General features: G+C 49.4%; 1 protein-coding gene across 1 annotated transcript in view; it reads right to left on the bottom strand.

Annotated features, from left to right (window-relative positions):
• Positions 1-26,856, bottom strand: part of ace2 (angiotensin I converting enzyme 2) — a 58,797-nt gene extending 31,941 nt beyond the window's left edge. Inside the window, exons 1-10 of the mRNA XM_060833251.1 lie at positions 26,788-26,856; positions 25,481-25,744; positions 13,627-13,785; positions 9,416-9,509; positions 6,765-6,908; positions 6,561-6,673; positions 5,325-5,433; positions 3,910-4,007; positions 2,091-2,263; positions 958-1,184 (exon numbers count right to left, since the gene is read on the bottom strand). Coding sequence (XP_060689234.1) covers positions 958-1,184; positions 2,091-2,263; positions 3,910-4,007; positions 5,325-5,433; positions 6,561-6,673; positions 6,765-6,908; positions 9,416-9,509; positions 13,627-13,785; positions 25,481-25,744; positions 26,788-26,856 — 1,450 coding nt within the window. The remainder of the gene's footprint in view (positions 1-957; positions 1,185-2,090; positions 2,264-3,909; positions 4,008-5,324; positions 5,434-6,560; positions 6,674-6,764; positions 6,909-9,415; positions 9,510-13,626; positions 13,786-25,480; positions 25,745-26,787) is intronic.
• Between the last annotated feature and the right edge of the window lie 365 nt (positions 26,857-27,221).

Here is a 27,221-nt window from a genome sequence, read left to right as displayed (position 1 = left end):
ATAAAAGGATGGATAACGTACGTGGAACCACGCATAAAAGATAATACTGGGAAATTATGAATACCGGATTTAATGTTTAAGAAGGAAAATCATGTTATCGTTGTAGACCTAACGATTAGAATGGACATGCAAATTAACTCACTGGAACAGGCTTGGGAAGAAAAGAAGGAAAAATATAAACATCTAGAAAAGGAAATAATGGTTTTCACAAAAAGGAACAAGAATATCCTTTGATGGATTTGTGATGGGATCCCGAGGAAAATGGTTTGAAAAGAACAACGAACTAAAGAAAGACCTCGGGATCGAGAAATTTAAAACCTTTGCTCAAAACATCACAAATCTTGTGCTATCTTTGACTCTCGAGCTTTGAAGGATTTTTATGGACTCATAGGATTCTCCATTTGACAGAATTTAATAATTTTTTAAAATTTTAGGTTGTTTTAAATCAGGTTTTAGGTTAATTTTAAATTAGTATTAATTTTAAATTAGTATTTCATGATTTTAATATTTTATTAATAAAAGTAAATTATTTTAAGCCACTGATTAAAGGTGGTGGGTAATATTGGTGTAATATAATTAAAGTGCACGTAACGCATAACAAATGATGAGCGGTAATATAACCGAACGGTTGAAAAATCCAGCTCATTCCTCGTTTTATTGATGATTCTGGTTTATAACATTTTATCCCGTTCCCTTTAAGATCATCTGGCTGTGGTTAGCTAGATAGGGGTTTACTTTCGTTGACGAGTGAGGATAAAACTCGAAAAGGACATGATCCATTCATATTGTGTGTGCATGAAATATAGCAAGCTATTGAAATAATAGAGAGATGTGTTTGTGTTAAAGTGTGCTTGGAATAATAGAGGACTGTTGGAGTAATAGGGGGCTGTTTGTGTATTCTAATGTGGTTGGAGTCACCGAAGACTATTAGATTCAGAAGCCACTTTAATTACCTACCATTTGTTTCAATGAAAGAACTGGAAAGAAGACCCAGTGATTTCAGATATTTGGGAGTAGCTGCTGAGAGTGACATGATCTCCCCTACACCCTCATGGAAGCCTTCATTGGCCCCGTCGCGTAATAAGTAGGGTAGGTGAGCGTACTCCATGTCGTACTGTATGTGACCCATTTCATGGTGGACAGTTAAGAAGTCTTCCATGTTCACTTTGGTGCACATTTTAATCCTGCAGTTAAAAAAAAAATAGTTCTGGCATTTTGCACATCAAATTCCTGAATTTAGAACGGATTGTCTTATCAGCAAAGGTTAAACAAGCTGGGATTCTACACACTGGGATGGAGAAGAATGAGAGGAGATCACGTTGAAACATATCGGATTCTTAAGAGGCTTGACAGGGTCAATGCTGAGAGGATGGTTCCCCTCTTGGGAGAGTCTAAGACCAGAGAACACAGCCTCAGAATAAAGGGACACCAGATTAAGACTGAGATGAGGGAGAATTTCTTCCCTCTGAGGGTTGTGAGTCTTTGGAATTCCTGGCCACAGAGAGAGCTGTGTGGGGGCAGAGTCCTTCTGTATGTTTAAGCCTGAGACAGATTCGTACAGAGTCAGGGAATCAGCCACCATCCTGCTGAACTGCAGAGAAGGCTCAAACACTCCTGCTCCCAATTCTTATGGTCTTAAAAGCACGTATAAGGGCTTTGAAAGTAAATTAGCTGAGGAAGGGAGGAGATTGGGAATACAAGCAGGAGGTGGTTTTGTTGACTGAATGGTTACAGAAGGAATACTATCTAAGTGTAAGCTGGTGACCCATCAACTTCAGCCTCTGGTAGTAGGTGGCAAGATTGTGGGAGGCAGCAGCCAGGGAGCAGAGCCTGAGCTGGGAGGCAGACAATGGGATATGGTTTTTCCAATGTGACCTCCTTCTCGTGCACTGAATCTGAGGGTTTGCACCAGGTACCCAGCGTACATGAGGGAAATCTGGTCATTTGTATGAGATACGACTGAGCGTACATCGAAGCAATGCCACTGCGATGTGTGTTCAGTGTGTTGGCATGGTAATAGTCACAAGGTAAGCTGGCCAACCCAGCACTTTCCCAGACTCTTAACTGTCGCAGTTCTGCACGACCTGTACCTGAAATCCACTCTGTTGCCCATATCCCACGCTGTTGGATGACAGACAACTTTACGGCCATCAGTAGGCTTCTCAATCATGGAATAATTCCAGAAGTTCGAATTCATAGGCTGAAGGCCCAATGATTGAAAGAAGGTGTCTGCGCTCTGAAACATTTGTTTTGGATCCCATCCCTATAATGACAAGGAACCGTTTCTTGCAATTGTAGCAAGGCATTCAAATGACAAGCAATCAATCGGTCGTCTTATATCTTACTACATCGGATTGGAACATGCCAATATGAAAATGAAGTATTCATTAGATTAGATTAGATTACTTACAGCGTGGAAACAGGCCCTTCGGCCCAACAAGTCCACACCGACCCGCAACCCACCCATACCCCTACATTTACCTCTTACCTAACACTACGGGCAATTTAGCATGGCCAATTCACCTGACCCGCACATCTTTGGACTGTGGGAGGAAACCCACGCAGACACGGGGAGAATGTACAAACTCCAAACAGTCAGTCGCCTGAGGTGGGAATTGAACCCGGGTCTCTGGCGCTGTGAGGCAGCAGTGCCACCCACTATTTCAGTATTTGAAGCAATCAGCTTTAAAACAATTGAACTAGAGATGAAAGACAGCAGCTAATAATTGTAATGCTACATTGGAACAGTCACCTCGCCTCCAATTCTAGTACAAATGGGGAGTAACATAAGCAATATAATATCTGGGCAAGTACATTTACAATATTCCCCAGGGATGTTTGACGGGCCACTATGCACCATTGATTAAGTTTGGAAAGATAACCTTGTCACTAAGAGGCAGATCCATGAATACAAGCACCATTGCCAGTAACTGTCCAGTCAGATAGCCCAAGCATTGGTTATCACACCATTCATCTGCATTGATTAGCTCTATTGTCTTAACTGGTAAAATAGCAAAAGCAGCCATTATCTTTGCAACTGTTGATGAAGTTTATAATATTTTATTATTTAGGCATTTGGCTGCTGAAGTAGAAGTCAAAGAGGTTTTGCCTTTTTTTTTGGTTCTGTGAAGGTGAGATCTTTTTCAAAGGGTCAGAAACTCATTTGGATCCAAAGAACATTTGCAAGAAATCGTGTGACCCACTGGACAAAGCAACTAGTGAATTCTTAGAATGTTTACCAAGTCGACCTTTCATGACCTACAGGAGGGGAGGTCAAAGGTGAGAAGCAAGCTCAACTCTGAAGAAAAGATACATATCAGCAGAAGGTCAGTGCATTTTGTTTTGGCAGTCTCCAGGTCATCAGAGCTAGAAAACATTCAGGTCTGTTTTAGCACTCCCAGCAGATAGGGTTAGAAAAGAAACCTTGAGGTTTTCTCAGAGTTCAATGAGGAAATGTCAGTGAATTAGCCTGTGGCTGTTGTGTGTCCCAGTTAGAAATAGCAATAGAGAGAACCAGATCTGGGAAAGATACGGGAATTCACCAAAGCAACACTCTTTCAACATTGTCGGTTGTGACTAAGAAGTGTTCAAATGGGAGTGATACTTCACAGAGGTTTGAGAGTCTGGAACAAATACTGATGGGAAATTGGGCTGAATGTTTCTTTTTGCTGTTTGTGGGATCAAACTTGTTCACATTCCCACCAGCTGGGATCACAGCCCCAACAGCTAAATGACCCTTTCTCGTTGCTTACTTTGAAAGTGCTTCTCTTCTATTTGCGTTACTGCTAAAACATAAATCTTTGACAATATCATACTTGGTATCTTTAATAACTAGTTGGCTTCAATTAGCGATATTCAATTGTAGTTTAGTTGGAACATCCTGTAGGAAGGGCACAGCAGCCAATGTACCTGTTTTATCATTTCAGAGGTCACATCGATATCTTCCTGCTCTGGGTATGGAATCGACCAAGGATACAGGTTTCCCCAAAATCTTCCCCACATGTCACCTGAGGAGGAAGTAGAATTTAGTCAAAATGCCTGCAAGGTAGCTGGGCATTAAACAATGTCAGCTGGATGTTTTGTACAATATTTACAAGACCCTGGGCTAAATTCGGGAAAGGCGATATACTGTAGAGGGTCTGGTAAGGTAAGACAAAGTAACAATATCGCTTGATGTACAGAGACTGCACACTGCAAGATGTACCTTTCAACTAGCCCTGCACTTACCCCTCTGTACTCCCAAATCCTCTTCAGAGTTGGGCTCAGGTTCAAGAAAAAAGAATCGACTAACATTTATCCAACACCATTCATGACCTGAAGACATTGCAAAGTGTTTTGCAGCCAATATGACCATCTCCTTTACAATCCTGTCATTGCCAAGGTGTGGGAACCACAGCCAGCTGAATTTCACACTGCAAGATTCCACACATGCCTCATGATACAAATGCAGATCGTTTGCTTTTGACACCATTTGAGGGCTAGCTATTGGTCAAGACAGCAGGGAGACCTCTTCAAAGGATAGTTCCAAATTGATGCCAGGCCCTGCTCTGCCAGCTCAGTGGCACCTTAACTGCATTGAGGTTAAAGCTGAGGTTGTGTATTCGGAGTGGGGCCCATTCTAACAACCTTTAGAGGCCTGTGAACCAGAGGAGAGCCCGAGGTGGCCTGTCACATGGTTAATTGTTGTACCTATATCTGCCAGGAGCTGTTCATATCACCCCATTGTTGTAAAAACACGGTCACATATTGTCACCGGCAACAGGCATCATGGTGAAACAGGGCAGGAACTGGTGACCCTTGGCCTGGTGACGTTGAGTGAATCAGAGGTGAAAGCATAGGGAATTCACGCACTGAGTGGCAAGAGGAGCACAGATTACTGACAGCAGCACAAACTCCACTCCTGATGAAAGGCTTTTGCCCGAAACGTTGATTTTCCTGCTCCTCGGATGCTGCCTGACCTGCTGTGCTTTTCCAGCACCACTCTAATCCAAACCCAATCCAATCATGTCATTCCTTGAGGGGCTTTCTTGCTGCTGTTCCCTTGACCGAGTGCCTCCTTCACCACCAATGTGCCAATGAGTCTTCACAATGCCCAACATTAGGAAACGTTCCTTTGTGTTGTATTCCTTAGATCAGTAACCACTGAGCCACCTTGGGGTTGCATCACAAAGAATTTTAAAGCAGACTTTAGACTCACACAAGTGTCTTCAGGAAGTTGCAAATGGGAAATGTACATGCAAGGACAACAATTCAGCCACGCGATGTTACAAGAGCAGGAATCGGACCATTCTGGGACTGTGACAGGAATTAGAAAATGATCTTACCCAGTAAGTGAGCTGGGAGACATCCTGTAGAGCTGATACGTTCTGGCCCAAAGGTATCTTGGAGTTTTGCTCTCACATACGCATGCAGTTCCTTGTACAGGGGCATTATCTACAGGGGTCACAGAAACAAGTTGTTGACAGCAGTTACATCTAGCAGGTTAAATGGTTAATGTATTCAGTTTCGCAACTGTTACTCTGGATTTGGGTGAACTTAGATGCCCAGCTCCTGCTACACGATCACATTCCGATCTGAAGTGGGTAGCTACATGGAAATGAAATGTGAACAAAAAGTGCAGCAATCTAATGATTCCCCCCACCTCCACCCCCACCAGCTGAGAAGAGAGGAACGGGGAGGTGGGGGGGCCTGGAAGGTGTTGCGCCTCAGTCAGGAGGGGAAGTACAGTCTTCTCCCCTGAGGTCCCATGAAGGACCATGTACGGACTCATCCTGCAACTGGGGGCATTAAGATGGAAGGCAGAGGGGTGTGACCATGGAGTGGAGGAGGGTGGGACCCAGGCCTCATGAGTAGGACACCAACTATATCCTAGCAGCCTACCTACAGCTAGGATTAGGGAACTGACACATCAGCCAATAGGGGCTAACCTTCCCCCACTACCCCCACCCCATGTGGAATGCCTCTGTCCAAGGCGCATCAAGGCAGGATTCCCAGAATAACCAAGGCCATATCCTTAAATCGGCCTCTGTTCTGTGGGACTTGGGAGAGCGAGGAAAATGTCCGCTCAGGATTGAGACTTCCTGCTCCTTGTAAACGTGACAGGAATCTGGTTTTAGCTTCCAAAACAGAGGCGTCCTGTCAGAACTCTGCCTCATCAGCCTGGCTGGAGTGTTTCATGGCTTAGTGGTTCAGTCTTTGAGTAAGTGTGTCTGTTGATTCTGTTATTGTTTGCTGTTGGCTGCGGTTGTGGTGATAGACAGAAAGAGAAACTAATTGCAGGTTAGCAGCCCACAGTGAGGCCATTTTGATACTATTTATAAATAAGGTCCATGATTGCAAATGCCAGGGAGTGGCATTTTAACCTGTGAATTCCCCCAAGGCATGACAGTGACTAATAACTCACAACAGCTTCCAATGTCTTTAATTCATTGTCTCAGTAAATTATATTAGTTGTTTGAATATTTAAGCAAATGCTAGCTGCAGGCATGTCAACTTTTTGGGGATTGCTGGGTGAAAAGATTAGACACAGACAAGTGATTGAGGTAAGAAATGTTTTTAACCTCTTCAAGTAGCCTATCCACATCTTTCAGGAGATCGTTCCGACTGTAGGCGTACACTCCAACGTCATCGGTTTCGTAGTTTCCTCGCCAATAATCGCCATAGTCCTCATAACCTTCAAAACAAACAAGCAAGACAAGTTTTTCACAGCAGACTCCCCTCGCCAAAGACGAAAGTCTCAAGGATTGTTTACTTCTCTCAGTCACCATTCAATCTGGCCGCTTTGTTCTTCAAAGTTGCGTATCCCTCATAGAGTGGCCGGAGTCTTTTGCCCACGTTCACCCGCCAACCTTCCCAGGCCCAGAGCCTCTCGTTGTAATCCTTGCTCTCGGCCATCAGAACGGTCAACCCTGAAACGATAAATGCAGCATGAGGAGAATTTGGAATGACTCGTCAGTGGGCAATTCACATATCCACGTTCCACAGAGGGCTAATCCATTGGTGACTCCATTGTCTCTTAAGGCCACTCAGCCCCATTTATCGAGCTCTCTGCAACCTGGCTACCCCCTGCTGCTCCAGACCTTTAAACCCAATTATCCAATTCCTTTTTGAAAGCACAATTGAGTCACCCTCCAGCACTTGCTATCCAGATCCTAACCACACACTGTGCTTTAAAACTTGGCATAGGCTAGAGTCTCCGCCGGTAATATGGCAGCTCAGTGGTTAGCACTGGGTTCAATTCCTGCCTCGGGTGACCGTCTGTTTGGAGTTTGCATGTTCTCCCCATGTTTGTGTGGATTTCCTCTGGGTGCTCCGGTTTCCTCCCATGGTCCAACAACGCACGGGCTAGGTGATTAGCCATGGGAGTTACTGGGTTGGGGGAGGGGTCTGGGTAGGGGTTGTGCCCTGCTTCCATGCTGGAGGGGTTCCATGATTATTTTTAAGATATGGGACGATAGTGGGAATACTCCACTCCCATGGAATGGGGTGGGGAGATGAACCGTCTGGCTGCCTGCCAATCATTGAGCATTGTCACCAAGGCTCACCAATGGCCAACCAGTGGACAACAACATCTGGGTCCTAACGTCCGCAGGTCAAGGGTCCACTCTTCAATACATCAGCTGACAAAGAGTTAAATCAAGTTCACCTTCGTGTTGTGAATGGTGTGGTATTCATGTTGGAAAGACTATTTTGCATTTCTTGATTGGGGACTTAAGTAGCAGCAGCATTCTGGAAGCTAAGGACTGTGGAATGATTGCTGTCTTAACAACAGGCCACTGAAACCCGTTGTTTACAGAACTGCTTTGTTTCAGTGTAGTGTGGGGTGGGAGGGGGCTGGTGGGACTGGGGACATTTGTTCATGGCACAACATCAGGGTTTGTGGTCAGTCTGTCACTTGGCTGAGAACAAGCAGCTGATTGGTTTATGCAATTGCGGCCAAAGGCCTGACTATGACTCACTGATTGGTCGTCAGGCTGCCGAACAGTTTGTGGGTGTGATCCCAACAGAGAGAATCTCAGAGGCTGCTGCAAGAGCAGGTTGTGCGTCTCTCTTTCTCTGAAGTCAAAAATACTCCAAGGGACAAAGATTGCCAGCTATTTTCTCCCATCAGTTTCTGTAAGCTATTGTCTTGTACCGGTAATGAAGAGACTTTGCAGTTAGTATACCAGTTGTTCTGTGCCTGCTGCAAAGAAAAAGTTGAAAGAGCCTAAAGAAAGTATATCAGAGAACAGAAATTCTTGGCAAGCAAAGCTCATCTCAATCAATGCTGTGGATTGGCATTATTGAACTGTATTGCCTCATATTTTTCATCCTCACCTTCCATAAGACTAATTCCTTTTGTTGTCTACATATGTGTCTACAAGGTTAAAAAGGAGGCTTTTACCATATGTAGAATCATATGTTGAACATTCACAGCTGTAATTAGAATATACTCATTTGTAATACATAGTGTGTGTGTGTCAGTATCTGTGTATGTGTAAATGTGCTTGTGTATGCATTTGTGTGTGTATGTGTGTGAGAGAGACTGTAAGTGTGTGTTTGTGTGTGGTGTATGTATGTGTGAGCATGCATGTACACATCCATGATTGCGTGTCTACATGTATATGTTTGTGTATCTGTATGTATGTGTGTTTTTGTATTTGTGTGTGTCAATATGTATGTGTCTACATCTGTATTTGTGTGTGTGTGTGTCTGTAAATGTGTGTGACTATTTCTGTGTGTGTATATGTGTATGACTGTGTTTATATGTATGTGTGTATCTGTATATGTGTGCGTGCGCATGAGTGACTATTTGTGTGTGTCTGTACATGTGTGTGCATGAGTGACTGTATTTGTGTCGTGTCTATACATATGTGTGTGCGTGTCTGTATATGTGTGTGTGCATGAGTGACTGTATTTGTGTGTCTATACATATGTGTGTGTGTGTCTGTATATGTGTGTGTGTGTCTGTATGTGTGTGTGTGTGTCTGTATATGTGAGTGCATGAGTGACTGTATTTGTGTAGTGTCCATACATGTGTGTGTGTGTGTGTGTGTCTGTATATGTGTGTGTGTGTGCATGAGTGACTTATTTGTGTGTGTCTATACATATGAGTGTAAGTGTGTGTGTGTCTGTATATGTGTGTGCATAAGTGACTGTATTTGTGTGTGTTTATACGTGTGTGTGTCTGTATATGTGTGTGTGCATGAGTGACTGTATTTGTGTGTGTCTATATATATCTGTGCGTGTGAGTAAGAATGTGTGTGTCTGAATATGTGTGTGCGCATAAGTGACTGTATTTGTGTGTGTTTATACATGTGTGTGTGTCTGTATATGTGTGTGTATGAGTGACTGTATTTGTGTGTGTTTATACATATGTGTGTGTCAGTGTGTGCGACTGTATGTGTGTGTTTGCGCGGAGCTTTGAATCAGGTACCTGGCTCCAATTCCATGCAGTGACTGGGTTCAGCTGGATCGCAGACGATTCCTGTGCTGTAGATCGTGACCATTTCATTCAGAATTTGTGTCAGCTGCAATGAGAACAATGACAACACGTTGAACTTCGGCGATGATCATTCTCTCATGAGCCAGGGGCAGTTTAAGCTGCCTTCTCCTCAGCAATGACCAAGGCAAGTATCAGTGAGAGGGAAGTCAGAACTGAAGACTCTGCAAAGATAGGTGTGGCTGGAATTCTCTGCTGTCCACTCCAGGCAGAATTTGGCCTACTTTGGTCAATGAATGTTGATTTTTAATTTTCCCTTTAGGGCGCTGGTGGTGGAAGTGTTTGTAAACTGATGATCAATATTTAGATCATATCATGCCAGTTGTTTACATGGCCATCTAGTCTGGGAGTGGAACGTTAACCATGAGCTCACGAAGCAGGGGGCAGGAGTGAGCCACAAAATCCCTGAGTCGCCACTCTCCATGCAAACAATTCCAGAATTCACTTCAGATACCCACACCCTCTCCCCACACCCACAGCCACACCCACACCCATATCCACACCCACACCCTCTCCCCACACCCACACCCTCTCTCCACACCCACACCCACACTCATACCCATATCCACACCCACACCCACACCCATTTCCACACCCATATCCACACCCACACCCAATCCCACACGCACACCCACACCCAAACACACACCCATACCCACACCCATCATACCACACCCACACCCACACCCATTTCCACACCCATATCCACACCCACACCCAATCCCACACGCACACCCACACCCAAACACACACCCATACCCACACCCATCATACCACATCCACACCCACACCCTCTCCCCACACCCACACATATGTCCACACCCACACCCACACCCAAACCCTCTCCCACACCCACACCCACACCCTCTCCCCACACCCACACCCAAACCCACACCCACACCTACACCCATATCCTCTCCCCACACCCACACCCATATCCCCACCCACACCCTCTCCCCACACCCACGCCCATGTCCACACCCACACCCACACCCACACCCTCTCCCCACACCCACACCCAAACCCACAAATCCACATCCACATCCATACCCACATCCATACCTACACCCACACCTAGAAATCCACACCCACAAATCCATACCCACACCCACACCCATACCTACACCCACACCCACAAATCCATACCCACACCCACACCCATACCTACACCCACACCCAGAAATCCATACCCACATCCACACCGATACCCACAAATCCACACCCACACCCACAAATCCACACCCACACCCACACACAGAAATCCACATCCACACCCACACCCATACCCAGAAATCCACACCCACATCCACACCCACACCCACACATGCACACCCACACCCATACCCACACCCACATCCACACCCATACCCATACCCATACCCACAAATCTACACCCACACCCACACCCAGAAATCCACACCCACACCCACATCCACACCCACACCCAGAAATCCACACCCACACCCACACCCACACACACGCACACCCATACCCACACCCACACCCATACCCACAAATCTACACCCACACCCACACCCAGAAATCCACATCCACACCCACACCCATACCCAGAAATCCACACCCACATCCACACCCACACCCACACATGCACACCCACACCCATACCCACACCCACATCCACACCCATACCCACAAATCTACACCCACACCCACGCCCAGAAATCCACATCCACACCCACATCCACACCCACACCCACACCCATACCCACACCCACACCCAAACCCACATCCACACCCACACCCACACCCACACCCACACCCACACCCATACCCAGAAATCCACATCCACACCCACACCCACACCCACACCCACACCCACACCCACAAATCTACACCCACACCCATATCCACACCCATACCCAGAAATCCACACCCACTCCCCCACATCCACATCCACACCCACTCCCCCCACACCCACACCCACTCTCCCACACCCACATCCACTCTCCCACACCCACACCCACTCCCTCCACACCCACACCCACACATCCATACCCACATCACTCCCCCACACCCACACCCAAACAGCCATATCCACACAAAATCTCCCATACCCACACCCGCTCCCTCCAAACCCACACCCATCCCTGACACATAACCCCCTCTACTCCCACACCCACACCAACTCCACCACACAAACCGGTCCGTCCCCACACTCACTTGCCCCCTACCAATTCCCCCGTGCGCAGTCCTCCTTCCCAACAATACCTCCCCCACACCCCTTTCCCCATACTACCTCTCCCTCACACTCCCCTCCCCCACACTCCCCTCACCTACACTCACTGTTCCTCCCAAACACTCCCCCACCCCCACAGTCACAGCCCACACTCTTTGTCTCTCCCCTTCCCTCACACTCACAACCCCTTATCCACACTCACTGCCCTTTCCCCACACTCCCCCAACCCACTCTCACTCCCCCTCCATCACAAAAAAACCCTCTGCCCACACAATCACTGCACCTCCACTTCACACTCCCCCCACACTCACACTCCCCACACGCACTCCCCCCACACTCACACACCCCCTCCCTCCAAATGCACTTCTCACAGTGCCACCCCCACACACATTCCTTAAAATCCTGAACATCAATTTCCCCACTCCATCTCCCACAATCACTCCACCACACCCACTCCCTCCCCCACAGCCCCTCCCCTTCACACCCACTCCCTCCCCCACAACCCCTCCCCTTCACACCCACTCCCTCCCCCACAGCCCCTCCCCTTCACACCCACTCCCTCCCCCACAACCCCTCCCCTTCACACCCACTCCCTCCCCCACAACCCCTCCCCTTCACACCCACTCCCTCCCCCACAACCCCTCCCCCCCCACACCCACTCCCTCCCCCACAACCCCTCCCCCACACACCCACTCCCTCCACCACAACCCCTCCCCTTCACACCCACTCCCTCCCCCACAACCCCTCCCCTTCACACCCACTCCCTCCCCCACAGCCCCTCCCCTTCACACCCACTCCCTTCCCCGCAACCCCTCCCCTTCACACCCACTCCCTCCCCCACAACCCCTCCCCTTCACACCCACTCCCTCCCCCACAACCCCTCCCCCCCACACCCACTCCATCTCCCACATCCCCTCCCCTACACACCCACTCCCTCTCCCACAGCCCCTCCCCCACACACCCACTCCCTCCCCCACAACCCCTCCCCCCACACCCACTCCCTCTCCCACATCCCCTACACACCCACTTCCTCTTCCACAGCCCCTCCCCCACACACCCACTCCCTCCCCCACAACCCCTCCCCCACACACCCACTCCCACAACCCCTCCCCACACACCTACTCACTCTCTACGACCCCTCCCCACACACCCACTCTCTCTCCCACAGCCCCTCCCCCACACACCCACTCCCTCCCCCACAACCCCTCCCCCACACACCCACTCCCACAACCCCTCCCCACACACCTACTCACTCTCTACGACCCCTCCCCCACACACCCACTCCCTTTCCCACAACCCCTCCACACACCTCCCCCCCACATACTCCCTCTCCCACAACTCATCCCCCATCCTACTCCCTCACTGTCCATGCCCACGCACTGCATCTCCGGCATCCCCTCTCTCCCCACTACCCTCCCGACATCCCCCTCACTCCACTTCCATTGACCCTCCCTCATACCCACTCCCTCTCCCCCCATGACCACCTATTGTCTCTTCCACAACGCCTCCCTCCTCACTACCCTCCCCACACCCCCTCTCACTCCCCTCCCTTTTCACCTCACCCATACCCACTCCCTCTCCTCCTATGACCATCCTCCTCCCCATTACCCTCCCACACCACCTCTGACCTCACACCCATGCCCCCTGCACCATGCCCACTCCCTCCCCACTACCTCCCCACACCCCCTGTCACTCCCCTCCCATTTCTCCTCACCCATATCCACTCCCTCTCTTCCTATGACCACCCTCCTCCCCACTACCCTCCCCATACCCCCTCTCACCCCACACACATTCCCTCTCCCCATACCCACTATGGCACACTCACTCTCTTCACCCCCACACCCATTCCCCTGTCACGTCCATGCCCCACCCTCACTCATCACCCACTGTCATCTGCAAATATTCCCAGAAGCTGCAAATAATCCTGCAGTTTCCCTCAGTCACTTACCTTGCTGTATTCATCTGCTGGTAAGACACCAGAGCCTTTATCCTGAAGCATCGAGAGCTGCAGTTTGATTAGTTTGTCCTTTATCTCACTGATGGGAAACTTACTCGCTTCGTCTGAGGCGTTTTGGTAAAATTTGGACCACACCCCGCCAGCGATGTTCTGGATAAACAGTTCAGGAAAGGTTTGGATCAGATCTTTAGACAGTACAATTTGCTCGTGGATTCACGTGCTGTAGTAACCCCCTTCCCACACATCCCCCCTCCCCACACACCCACTTCCCTCCCCCCCCACATAACACCCCTCCCCACACACCCACTCCCCCACCCCCACACATAACCTCCCTCTCCCCACACACACCCACTCCCCCACCCCCACACATAATCCTCTCTCCCCCCACACCCACTCCCCCTCCCCCACGTATAACCACCTGTCCCACACATCCACTCCCCCTCCCCCACACATAACCTCCCTCTCCCCACACACACACTCCCCCTCCCCCACATATAACCTCCCTCTCCCCACACACACACCCCTCCCCCACGCATATCTCCCTTCTACCCACACACCCCCTCCCCCTCCCCCACACATAACCCCCTCTCCACACACACCCACTCCCCTCCCCCACACATAACCCCCTCTCCACACACACCCACACCCCCTCCCCCACACATAACCCCACTCCCCACACACCCACTCCCCCTCCCCCACACATACCCCCCTCCCCACACACCCCCTCCCCTTCCCCCACACATAACCTCCCTCCCCACAGACCCACTCCCTCTCCCCCCCACATAACACCCCTCCCCACACACCCACTCCCCTCCCCCACACATAAGCCCCCTCCCCACACACCCCCTCCCCCTCCCCCACACATAACAACCCTCCCCACACACCCACTCCCCTCCCCCACACATAACCGCCCTCCCCACACACTCACTCCCCCTCCCCCACACATACCCCACTCCCCACACACCTACTCCCCTCCCCCACACATAACCCCCTTCCCAACAATCCCACTCTCCCTCCCCCATATAACCCCCCTCTCCCCACACACCCACTCCCCTCCCCCATACATAATCCCCTCCCCACACATCCACTCCCCTCCCCAACACACAACCCCCATCCCCACGCACCCACTCCCTCTCCCCCACACATAACCCCCTCCCCACAGACCCACTCCTCCTTCCACACACCTAACCCCCCTCCCCACAAACCCACTCCCCCCACACATAAACCCACTCCCCACTCACCCACTCCCCTCCCCCACACACAACCCTCTCCCCACACACCCACTCCCCCTCCCCCACACTTAACAACCCTCCCGACACACCCACTCCCCTCCTCCACACATAAGCCCCCTCCCCACACACTCACTCCCCCTCCCCCACACATACCCCACTCCCCACACACCTACTCCCCTCCCCCACACATAACCCCCTTCCCAACAATCCCACTCCCCCTCCACCCATATAACCTCCCTCTCCCTACACACCCACTCCTCTCCCCCATACATAACCCCCTCCCCAAACATCCACTCCCCTCCCCAACACACAACCCCCATCCCCACACACCCACTCCCCCTCCCCCACACATAAACCCCCTCCCTTCACACTCACTCCCCCTCCCCCACACATACCCCACTCCCCACACACCTACTCCCCCTCCCCCACATATACCCCCCTCCCCACAGACCCACTCCCCCTCCTCCACACATAAACCCCCTCTCCCCACACACCCACTCCCTCTCCCCCCCACATAACACCCCTCCCCACACACCCACTCCCCTCCTCCACACATAAGCCCCCTCCCCACACACTCACTCCCCCTCCCCCACACATACCCCACTCCCCACACACCTACTCCCCTCCCCCACACATAACCCCCTTCCCAACAATCCCACTCCCCCTCCACCCATATAACCCCCCTCTCCCCACACACCCACTCCTCTCCCCCATACATAACCCCCTCCCCAAACATCCACTCCCCTCCCCAACACACAACCCCCATCCCCACACACCCACTCCCCCTCCACCACACATAACCCCCCTCTGCCCATACACCCACTACCCCTCCCCCACACAGAAACCTCCTCCCCACACACCCACTCCCCTCTCCCTCACATAACCCCCCTCCCCACACACCCACTCCCCTCCCCCATACATAACCCCCTCGCCACACATCCACTCCCGTCCCCCACACACAACCCCCATCCCCACACACCCACTCCCCCTCCACCACACATAACCCCCCTCTGCCCATACACCCACTACCCCTCCCCCACACAGAAACCTCCTCCCCACACACCCACTCCCCTCTCCCTCACATAACCCCCCTCCCCACACACCCACTCCCCTCCCCCATACATAACCCCCTCGCCACACATCCACTCCCGTCCCCCACACACAACCCCCATCCCCACACACCCACTCCCCCTCCACCACACATAACCCCCCTCTCCCCACACACCCACTACCCCTCCCCCACACAGAAACCTCCTCCTCACACACCCACTCCCCTCTCCCTCACATAACACCTCCCCACACACCCCTCCCCCTCCCCCACACATAACCCACTCCTCACACACCCACTCCCTCTCCCCCACACATAACCCTCTCCCCACACACCCACTCCCCCTCCCCTACACATACACCCCTCCCCACACAACCACCCCCCCTCCCCCTCACAGAACTCCCCTCCCCACAGACCCACTCCCCTCCCCCACACATAAACCCCCTCCCTTCACACTCACTCCCCCTCCCCCACACATACCCCACTCCCCACACACCTACTCCCCCTCCCCCACACATAACACCCCCTCCCCACAGACCCACTCCCCTCCCCACACATAACCCCCCTCCCCACATACCCACTCCCTCTCCCCCACACATAACACCCCTCCCCACACAGCCACTCCCCTCCCCACACATAATCCCCCTCCCCACACACCCACTTCCCCTCCCCCACACATAACCCCCCTCTCCCACACACACACTCCCCCTCCTCCACACATACCCCACTCCCCACACAATCATTCCCCCTCCACCACACACAACCCCCATCCCCACACACACGCTTCCCTCCCCCACACATAACCCCCCCCTCCCCACTACCCATTCCCTCTCCCCACACATAACACCCCCCTCCCCCACACATATTCCCCCTCCCCACACACCCACTCCCCTCCCCAGTTATCCAAAGTGTGGGGGATAAGCAGTTGACCTAAGTCTGGGCTGGGCTTGGGTAAGGCTGTAGAGTTGGTTTGGGTGCTACAGCAGAAATGGGCACAGCTGCCTGTGTTTTGTTTTTATCCCCTGCTGGGACATGGGTATTGTGAGCTGGTCAGCACTGATTTCCTGTCCCGAGCTGCCCTTGACCTTGCTCTGCTATTTCAGAATGTCAGTTGTGAGTCAACTGTGGGTCTGGAGTCACGTGTAAGCCAGACATGGTAAGGATGGCAGTTTCCTTCCCTGAAAGTCATTAATGAACCAGATGGTATATTTTTTTCCCTGACGGGTTGACATTGGTTTCATAATCATCAGTGGATTCTTAATTCCAGATTATTTTTGAACTCAAGTTCCACCATCTGCCATGGCAGGATTTGACTCTTGTGTCCTCAGAGTGTTAGCTGAGTTTCTGGATCAATTGTCTGGCAAGAACGACACTTGGCCTTCTCCTCCCCTTCATCAAACAGGAAGCTGAGGAGTTCGGGTCAACTTCGGGAAGAGGGAATCGAGTGTGTGATTCGCAATCAATGGAATTGGCTTCTGTCTTCCCGGTATCTAATTGGAGGAAGTTTCTGTCTGTCCAGCACTCGCTATCAGAGAGAAAAACACAGTCTGAGTATATTCCTGTCAGGGTGAAAGGGAAGGCTGGTAGGTATAGGGAATGCTGGATGACTAAAGAAATTGAGGGTTTGGTTAAGAAAAAGAAGGAAGCATATGTCAGGTATAGACTGGATAGATCGAGTGAATCCTTAGAATAGTATAAAGGCATTAGGAGTATACTAAAGAGGGAAATCAGGAGGGCAAAAAGGGGACATGAGATAGCTTTGGCAATAGAATTAAGGAGAATCCAAAGGGTTTTTACAAATACATTAAGGACAAAACGATAACTAGGGAGAGGATAGGGCCCCTCAAAGATCAGCAAGGCGGCCTTTGTGTGGAGCCGCAGAAAATGGGGGAGATACTAAATGAGTATTTTGCATCAGTATTTACTGTGGAAAAGGATATGGAATATTTAGACTGTAGGGAAATAGATGGTGACGTCTTGCAAAATGTCCATATTACAGAGGAGGAAGTGTCTTGAAACGCATAAAGGTGGATAAATCCCCAGGACCTGATCAGGTGTACCCGAGAACTCTGTAGGAAGCAAGGGTAGTGATTGCTGGGCCTCTTACTGAGATATTTGTATCATCGATAGTCACAGGTGAGGTGCCAAAGACTGAATGTTGGCTAATGTGGTGCCACTGTTTAAGAAGGGTGGATAGGACAAGCCAGGGAAGTATAGACCAGTGAGCCTGACCTCGGTGGTGGGCAAGTTGTTGGAGGGAATCCTGAGGGACAGGATGTACATGTATTTGGAAAGGCAAGGACTGATTAGGGATAAAAACAGTGGGTAAAATCAAGGGCTGCAGATACTGGAAACCAGAGTCTAGATTAGAATGGCGCTGGAAAAGCACAACAGTTCAGGCAGCATCCGAGGAGCAGGAAAATCGACGTTTCAGGCTAAAGAGTAAAAAGCGAGGTTTGCAGATGCTGGAGATCAGAGCTGAAAATGTGTTGCTGGTTAAAGCACAGCAGGTCAGGCAGCATCCAAGGAACAGGAAATTCGACGTTTCGGGTCAGAGCCCTTCATCAGGAAATCTTCATCAGCCCTTCCTGATGAAGGGCTCAGGCCCGAAACGTCGAATTTCCTGTTCCTTGGATGCTGCCTGACCTGCTGTGCTTTAACCAGCAACACATTTTCGTTTCAGGCTAAAGCCCTTCATCAGGAATAGAGGCAGGATGCCTGCATGGTGGAGAGATAAATGAGAGGAGGGTGGCGGTGGGGGGGAAAGTAACATAGAGTACAATGGGTGAATGGTGGTGGGGATGGAGGTGATAGGTCAGAGAGGTGGGTGGAGTGGATAGGTGGAAAGGAAGATTGGTAGGTAGGACAGGTCATGAGGGCAATGCTGAGCTGGAAGGTTGGAGCTGGGGTGAGGTGGGGGAAGGGAAAATGAGGAAACTGGTGAAGTTCACATTGATGCCTTGGGGTTGAAGTGTTCTGAGGCGGAAGATGAGGCGTTCTTCCTCCAGGCGTCGGTTGGCGAGGGAATGGCGGTGGAGGAGGCCCAGGACATGCATGTCCTCGGCAGAGTGGGAGGGGGAGTTGGAATGTTGGGCCACAGGGCGGTGGGGTTGATTGGTGCGGGTGTCCCGGAGATGTTCCCTAAAGCGCTCTGCTAGAAGGTGTCCAGTCTCCCCAACATAGAGGAGACCGCATCAGGAGCAACGGATACAATAAATGACATTGGTGGATGTGCAGGTGAAACTTTGATGGATATGGAAGGCTCCTTTGGGGGGATAGGGATGAGGGATAGTCAACATGGCTTTGTGCGTGGGAAATCATGTCTCACAAACTTGACTGAGTTTTTTGAAAATGTAACAAAGAGGATTCATGAGGGCAGAGCGGGAGATGTGATCTATCTGAACTTCAGTAAGGTGTTCGACAAGGTTCCCCATGGAAGGCTGATTAGCAAGATTAGATCTCATGGAATACAGGGAGAACTAGCCATTTGGATACAGAACTGGCTCAAAGGTAGAAGACAGAGGGTGGTTGTGGTGAAGGGTCGTTTTTCAGACTGGAGGCCTGTGACTAGTGGAGTGCCACAAGGATCGGTGCTGGGCCCTCTACTTTTTGTCATTTACATAAATGATTTAGATGTGAGCATAAGAGGTACAGTTAGTAAGTTTGCAGTTGACACCAAAATTGGAGGTGTAGTGGACAGCGAAGAGGGTTACCTCAGATTACAACAGGATTTGGACCAGATGGCTCAATGGGCTGAGAAGTGGCAGATGGAGTTTAATTCAGATAAATGCGAGGTGCTGCATTTTGGGAAAGCAAATCTTAACAGGATTTATACACTTAATGGTAAGGTCCTAGGGAGTGTTGCTGAACAAAGAGACCTTGGAGTGCAGGTTCATAGCTCCTTGAAAGTGGAGTCGCAGGGAGATAGGAGAGTGAAGAAGGCGTTTGGAATGCTTTCCTTTATTGGTCAGAGTATTGAGTACAGGAGTTGGGAGGTCATGTTGTGGCTGTACAGGACATTGGTTAGGCCACTGTTGGAATATTGCATGCAATTTGGTCTCCTTCCTATCGGAAAGATGTTGTGAAACTTGAAAGGGTTCAAAAAAAAATTTACAAGGATGTTGCCAGGGTTGGAGGATTTGAGCTGTGGGGACAGGTTGACTGGGCTGGGGCTGTTTTCCCTGGAGCATCTGAGGCTGAGGGGTGACCTTATAGAGGTTTACAAAATTATGAGGGGCATGGATAGAATAAATAGACAAAATCTTTTCCCTTGGGATGGGGGAGTCCAGAACTAGAGGGCATAGGTTTATGATGAGAGGGGAAAGATATAAAAGTGACCTATTGGGCAACATTATCACCCAGAGGGTGGTATGTGTATGGAATGAGCTGTCAGAGGATGTGGTACAGGCTGGTGCAATTGCAACATTTAAAAGGCATTTGGATGGGTATATGAATAGGAAGGGTTTGGAGGGATATGGGCCGGGTGCTGGCAGTGGGACTAGATTGGGTTGGGATATCTGGTTGGCATGGACAGGTTGGACAGAAAGGTCTGTTTCCATGCTGTAAATCTCTATGACTCTTTGAGAACAACAATATGGAGGAATCTAGAGAGCTGGTGGTGGGATCGAGTCGGGTCGTATTATTGACAGATTTGTTACTATGAGCACAGGTTCAAACTCTGAAGCACCATGGTTATTTGTAACTTGTACTTCCAGGATGTAAAGAGGGCCAAAGCAGCCTAAAATTAGCAGCAGAAGTAAATTAAGAGGCTGTCAATTACGTGGAAGGTCCCATCCAAAGTGTCGAAAAAATTTCAAAAGACTGGACTGTGATCTCTTGTAATTTGAAAGAAGTCAAATAGCTGACACTCCCTGTTCAAGAGCGAGCCAACCCTTGTGCATTCTGTCCCTTTTGTGTTTTTCTGACCACAAAGGCCAGAGTTCAACAACCAGTTACAATTGTCCTGGAGTGGACTTGTGGGACTGGACTCTTCCCTGTGTACCAGCCTGTGTTTGAGCATTAGCACACCGTGAAGGTCACAGTTAAAGAACTCTCTCCAAATTACCCCTGGTATTGCAGGTTAAAAAAAATCTCTCTCCAAGTACCAGCCGTCAGCTAGCTCGTAACAAAACATGAAGAAAACAGGATAACAAATGGACTCTCTCTCTCTCTCTGAATGCTGGAATTCAATCACGGCTGAAAGGAATTAGAGCAACCGAGTCTCAACTGATCTTCGATCCTTTTAATGCAGACGATCTGCTGATTTGCAAACAATAAAAGAGGAAATGATGATTCTTCACAAATGTTTTCAATGCTGACATGCTGATTTGCAAACATAAAAAAGAAACAAATAATGATTCTTCACAAATTTTTTTTTAACGCAGAAGATCAAAACTGATAATTATGAAGCCAGCTGTCAAGCTCAATGGAGTTAGAGCTATTGTCATTGCAATGGCTGCGACGCTCACCTATCTATTTAGTACCAATAGTATCGTTGATAGAATCGAGGGCTATTGCAGGCTGCAGCGCGACAGAGACAGGATGCAGAGCTGGGCTGAGAAATGGCAGATGGATTTCAACTTGGATAAGTCAAAGTGATGTATTTTGGAAGGTTGAACTTGAATGCTGAATATAGGATTAAAGACAGGATTCTTGGCAGTGTGGAGGAACAGAGGGATCTGGGTGTTCAAGTGCATAGATACCTCGAAGTTGCCACCCAAGTGGACAGGGTTGTTAAGAAAGCATATGGTGTTTTGGCTTTCATTAACAGGGGAATCGAGTTTAAGAGGCGCGAGGTTTTGCTATAGCTCTACAAGTCCCTGGTGAGACCACACATGGAATATTGTGTCCAGTTCTGGTCACCCTACTATAGGAAAGACACAGAGGATTTGGAAAGGGTGCAAAGAAGGTTTACCAGGATGCTGCCTGGACTGGAGGGTTTGTCTTACGAAGAACGGTTGACTCAGCTCGGACTTTTGTCTCTGGAGAGAAGGAGGAAGAGAGGCGACCTGATCGAGGTATACAAGATCATGAGAGGCATGGATAGAGTCAGTAGCCAGAGACTTTTCCCCAGGGCAGGATTGACTGGCACAAGGGGTCATAGTTTTAAGATATTCGGAGGAAGGAGTAGAGGAGATTTCAGAGGTAGGTTCATTACGCAGAGAGTTGTGAATGCATGGAATGCATTGCCAGCTGTGGTGGTGGAAGCAGAGTCATTGGGGACATTTAAGTGACTGTTGGACATGCACATGGACAGCAGTGAGTTGAGGGGAGCATAGGTTAGGTTATTTTATTTTAGATTAGGAATAATCCTTGGCATAACATTGTGGGGTGAATGGCCTGTTCTGAGCTGTACTTTTCTATGTCCTATCTGCTGTGTACAAAGAATTGACAGATTGATCTGTATATCTGTGTTTTTAAGTTTTATCTGCATTGGCTCATCTCTTACTTCTAACTTACGCTGTCTCAGTAATTCATCCCAGATTTAGTCATTAATACGCTCTTTCTATGAATCCAAGAAAGCCTTGTGAAACTGGGTCTTTTTTGAACAAAAGCACATTTGATTCTGGGAGAGAGCTTTCCATAAGGGAAGGGATTTGATTTTAAATTCATCTTGTGGTGATAAGCTGGGGTGGTGGCTGATGAACGAAGCCTGTTTCAGCCCCCTCCACCGAGGAACCTAAATGCTCGTGGAGACCCCTCTGAAACTGCCCCAAATCAGAATGTAACAAATGCATGCAAAACTGAGGAAGTGGGGTTCTGGGGAAAGCTGACTCAACCTCACACGTGAACTCTGATTTCTCTGCACAGATGTTACCAGACCTGCTGAGCTTTGCAGTGACTTCTATTTTTGTTTCTGAGGAAGTGTGGGTTGGTTAAGTGTATCACATGGTTTATTCACAGGAAGGGGTCATTATTCTTCATAGTAAAAGATATTGAACCCACTATATTTCCGTTATCACCCTTGTGAACCTTATTATAGACTCCCTACAGTATGAATACAGGCCCAACACAGTGACCCTCTTAAGAGTATCCCAGTCAGACCCATTCCCCTACCCCATTACTCTACCTTTCCCCCTGACTATTGCACCTAACCTACACATCCCTGAACACTATGGACAACCTAGCACAGCTAATTCTTCTAACCTGTCTATCTTTGGATTGTGGGCGGAAGCCCATGCAGGCATTGGAAGAACGTGCAAACTCCAAACAGACAGTCAGAGGCTGGAATCAAACCTGGGGCTGTGAGGCAGCAGTGCTAACCATTGAGCCACTCCAAACAGGAAGTATTTCAGAGTCCAGCCCAGCCCAGCCCAGATGGGACTTGAACCTACAATCCCTGGCTTAGGAGGCCAGTGCCTTATCTATTAGGGCCACTAGGGCCTTCTCTGTACTCTGACCAGTGCCTTTTTATTCTGTCCATAATATAGCAACCAGAACAGCACACAGTACTCTCTTTGCACACAAGTTTCAACACAGGCATACAGCAATTCCCTACTTTTCAATTATTTCCCTCCAGAAGAAATGCTTGGTTTACTTTCCTTTATGAATTTGCAAATGTTTGCAAACATGTTTCTCACAACTGTTGTGCAACCTCTGATGACTGGTGTATTTGCACACCTTCAAGTTCCCCTCCGAGCCACTCACCATCCTGGCTTGGAAATACATCGGCATTCCTTCACTGTCGTTGGGTCAGAATCCTGGAATTCCCTTCCCAAGGACATTGTGGATCAGCTCACAGCACCTGGACTGCAGCGGTTCAAGAAGGCAGCTCACCCCCACCTTCTCAAGGGACAACTAGGGACGGGCAATAAATATTGGGCCCAGCCAGTATAGCTGTGTCGTGGGAGAGAATTAAAAATAAACTCCCTTTGTTCCTCTGCCCACTTTCAAATGAAAAGTGACCACTTCATTTTCCACCTATCAAAACATTTTTCTCTGTTGATTATCCTTTACCTGTTCTACAAGTTTATTAACATCACCCTTGATTTTGTTGTCCGTTGTACTGACTCAGTGACATTTTCCTTTATGGTGAGTCAGCCACAAATCTCAACATTGCGTTCGGTTGATTCCAAAGTGTAGGTTGTTAATGTAAATGATGAACTGCACCAGTGCTGAAAATGTGTTGCTGGAAAAGTGCAGCAGGTCAGGCAGCATCCAAGGAGCAGGAGAATCGACGTTTCGGACATGAGCCCTTCTTCAGGAATGAATGTCATTCCTGAAGAAGAGACTCATGCCCAAAACGTCGACTCTCCTGCTCCTTGGACGCTGCCTGACCTGCTGCGCTTTTCCAGCAGCACATTTTCAGCTCTGATCTGCAGTCCTCACTTTCCCCATGGACTGCACTGGTGCCTTGTGGTACATGGTCTTCCGCTACTGTCAATATCTCGCCTCTTCTCCTGCTCCCTGCCTTCTGTCATGAAGCCGAGGCAGCAGTCCATTCTGTCAGTGTCCTCTCTACATTCTCTGGTCATCGGTCCATTTTGGGGGCTCTTCTTATAGACTTGTTGATAATTGAGATAAATTACATCTACCACGTTATTTTATCTAGTCTTCCTAACACTGCAAAAATAAGTCAGGAAACATCACATCAAATTATTGCTAATTATTCATTACTATAGTTTTATTTCACAATTTTCTTCCTTTAGCAATGATTTCATTAATTTTCTGACCTCTGCTATTTCGCTACTGCTCTGTGTAATTCCCCGGGCAGGTTGTGTCCCTCTCTTTTCAAATCTGGGAATTATGTCAATTATCCTTTGGCACTGCACCATTTCTGAATTATCACTGAATGCGTGTGGTACTGACCCGGCTACCTGTGCCAATGTTGCCACGCAATGCCGTCATGTTTATTTCCAACAGCTATCTGTTGTGGTAAATCTCCTGCCACCCTCATTCAAAGTCAAAGGCCCTTTTACAATGCTTTATGGCCTACCATAAAGATTTGACCTTGCACTGTTTTGCTGACAGCAGCTTGTGGGTGAAGGTTAGTGTCCTTGCCTGCTTCCTAGTAACCACAGCAAGGGCTGTTGGAATGGATTCACTGTGGGTTCTTCCCTCTGCCAGAATAAAGAGCAGACACTGAAGACGAAAAGATTCTTTCCAGGCCTTTGCAACCCAGATCGGGAATTGACTTGGAGTGGATGTTTAAACACAGATTGGATTCACAAGTAATAGCGAAGCAAGTAATGGTGCTGACTGGTAAATAAGTAAGATTGACGTAGGCTGGGGACAAAGATGGGAGTAGACGCCAGAGTAAGTCCTGATGAAGGGCTTTTGCCCGAAACGTCGATTTCGCTGCACTTTGGATGCTGCCTGTTCTGCTGTGCTCTTCCAGCACCACTAATCCAGAATCTGGTTTCCAGCATCTGCAGTCATTGTTGTTACCAGAGTGAGTCCTACAGTGTAGAGGTGAGGAATACAACACAACAAGGCTGCTTGACACAGCTCATTTTCTAAAGACTGCGCCCTTCACCCTTGAACCTGCGATATCCTCCATCAGTGAGGAAACAGATACGAGCTGCCCCTGTCATGTGGCTGAGACGAAGGCACTCAAAGTACTCACCATTTGCAAAGCGTTTTCGTCTGTGATATTGGTGTTGTACGCCCATGATGCCAGTGAGGATTGGTAGACCAGTTTCTCGGCTTCCGTGTTGAACCTGTTCAGAAATTGCCGAGCTTCTTCCTCAGCTGTTAGGGAGAATGCAGGTGCCGCGAGGCACACTACCCATAGCGCGAGCAGTAACATGCTATCCCCGAGCCAAGGAGCCTTCCACTGAACGTTATCGCTCCAGGCTCTCCTGTTTAAATCAGCTCCTATCGCAATGGCCTTTGAACAAGAGAAAAAGTCACACAAGATAATCACTTCAAATATGCCCTCAAGCAGGTATGTGGGAGCTGTCTACGAAAGAGGTAGGCCTAATAATATTAACCCTTTACAGATTGCAATGCATTGGGCAGCATGTAACAATAACGGAGTGGGGGTGGGTAGGATGGGGGTGGGCTGAATCTTCTGCTGTTTTGCCGCAATGAGAATTGCCTCGTGTTGCGGTGGGGTGGTTCTTGCCACAAGGCCGTTGGACCTTCCTCACCGTATCTGACCGAATTTCCTTCCTTCAGTAGTTTATGAGCCCTCGCGCCTGCTTTCTGCTCCCATGCTTGTCCGTCGCCCCACACACACACACACACACACACACACACACATGAGAACTCGCCAGCAGCCAGCATGGTGCCCATGCCAAGTTAGGTGCCAGTTGTACACCCAGACAAGCACTGCCAGCTCAGATCTGCCCTGAGTGGTTCCTGCCATTTGTCCCAGATGTGGCAGATGGGAGTAATCCTCATCCCTGTCCCCTGTGGGCAGAGACCTGCTGGATGGCGCACAGGCTGGATGTCCTCTTGCCCCACAACCTTGAGGACATGACACCGGGCCATGCCAGTCTGGTCTGAGGTTGCCCGCCCGGGTTAAAGCAGTCTCAGCCATCTGGACGAATGCCCATTACTGTAGGGTGAAGGTCAATGACTCGGTGCACTGCACTAGGGCACATGACATCATCTTCTCTCTGACACCTCACACTCGCCCGATCTCCGCTACTTCACCCGCCTCCCACCAGCTCTACCCCGCTCACTATTGCCAACAGCATTTTCTCTCACCTCCCTCCCGCCCCTCCCAGCCTGACACCCCGAACCCTGCACGCCCTCTGCAGTGCCCACTCACTTGCTTAGGACAACCCCACCCACCAGCTGTGCCACCCAGGTTTGTTTCCTGTAATACCTGCCTGTTTCTCATTCCAGGAGGTGAACTGCCCCCAGAGGGCAGAAGGAGTTAGGGTGGGTGAAGGGCTGACCAACACTTAACTCTTCCCTCCTTACGCAGTGAGGACCCTGAATCTGACTGACCCCAACAGGCTCTGGTTTGGCATCAGAGCCTGCTCTTGACATCTTGAGGTAGGAATTCCAGAGTAATTGCCATTCCTCTTGACTGACGCCTGTTGCTAACTGGGACAGATGTCCTGGCCTTGAGTCCACGCTAAGCAGCAAGGCAAGATAATGGCCTTTCACACAAAGGGTGCTGAGTGTCTGAAGTGTGCTGCTAGAGGAGGTGGTGGAAGCAGACACATTAGCAGCATTCAAGACGTACATAGACAGACACATAAATGAAGGGAATAGAGAGATACGGATTCTGACAATGAAGACAGTTTCAGAATAGAAGGACAAAATGCGTCAGCACAGGCTTGGAAGGCCGAAGGGCCTGTTCTCGTGCTGTGTTGTTCTTTGTTCAGTAATCTGAGCCGGGGTATCTCTGG

Source organism: Hemiscyllium ocellatum, chromosome 12 (assembly GCF_020745735.1).
Source record: "Hemiscyllium ocellatum isolate sHemOce1 chromosome 12, sHemOce1.pat.X.cur, whole genome shotgun sequence".
In the NCBI taxonomy this organism is placed as follows: Eukaryota; Metazoa; Chordata; class Chondrichthyes; order Orectolobiformes; family Hemiscylliidae; genus Hemiscyllium; species Hemiscyllium ocellatum.
This window is presented reverse-complemented; position numbering and strand designations above follow the sequence as displayed.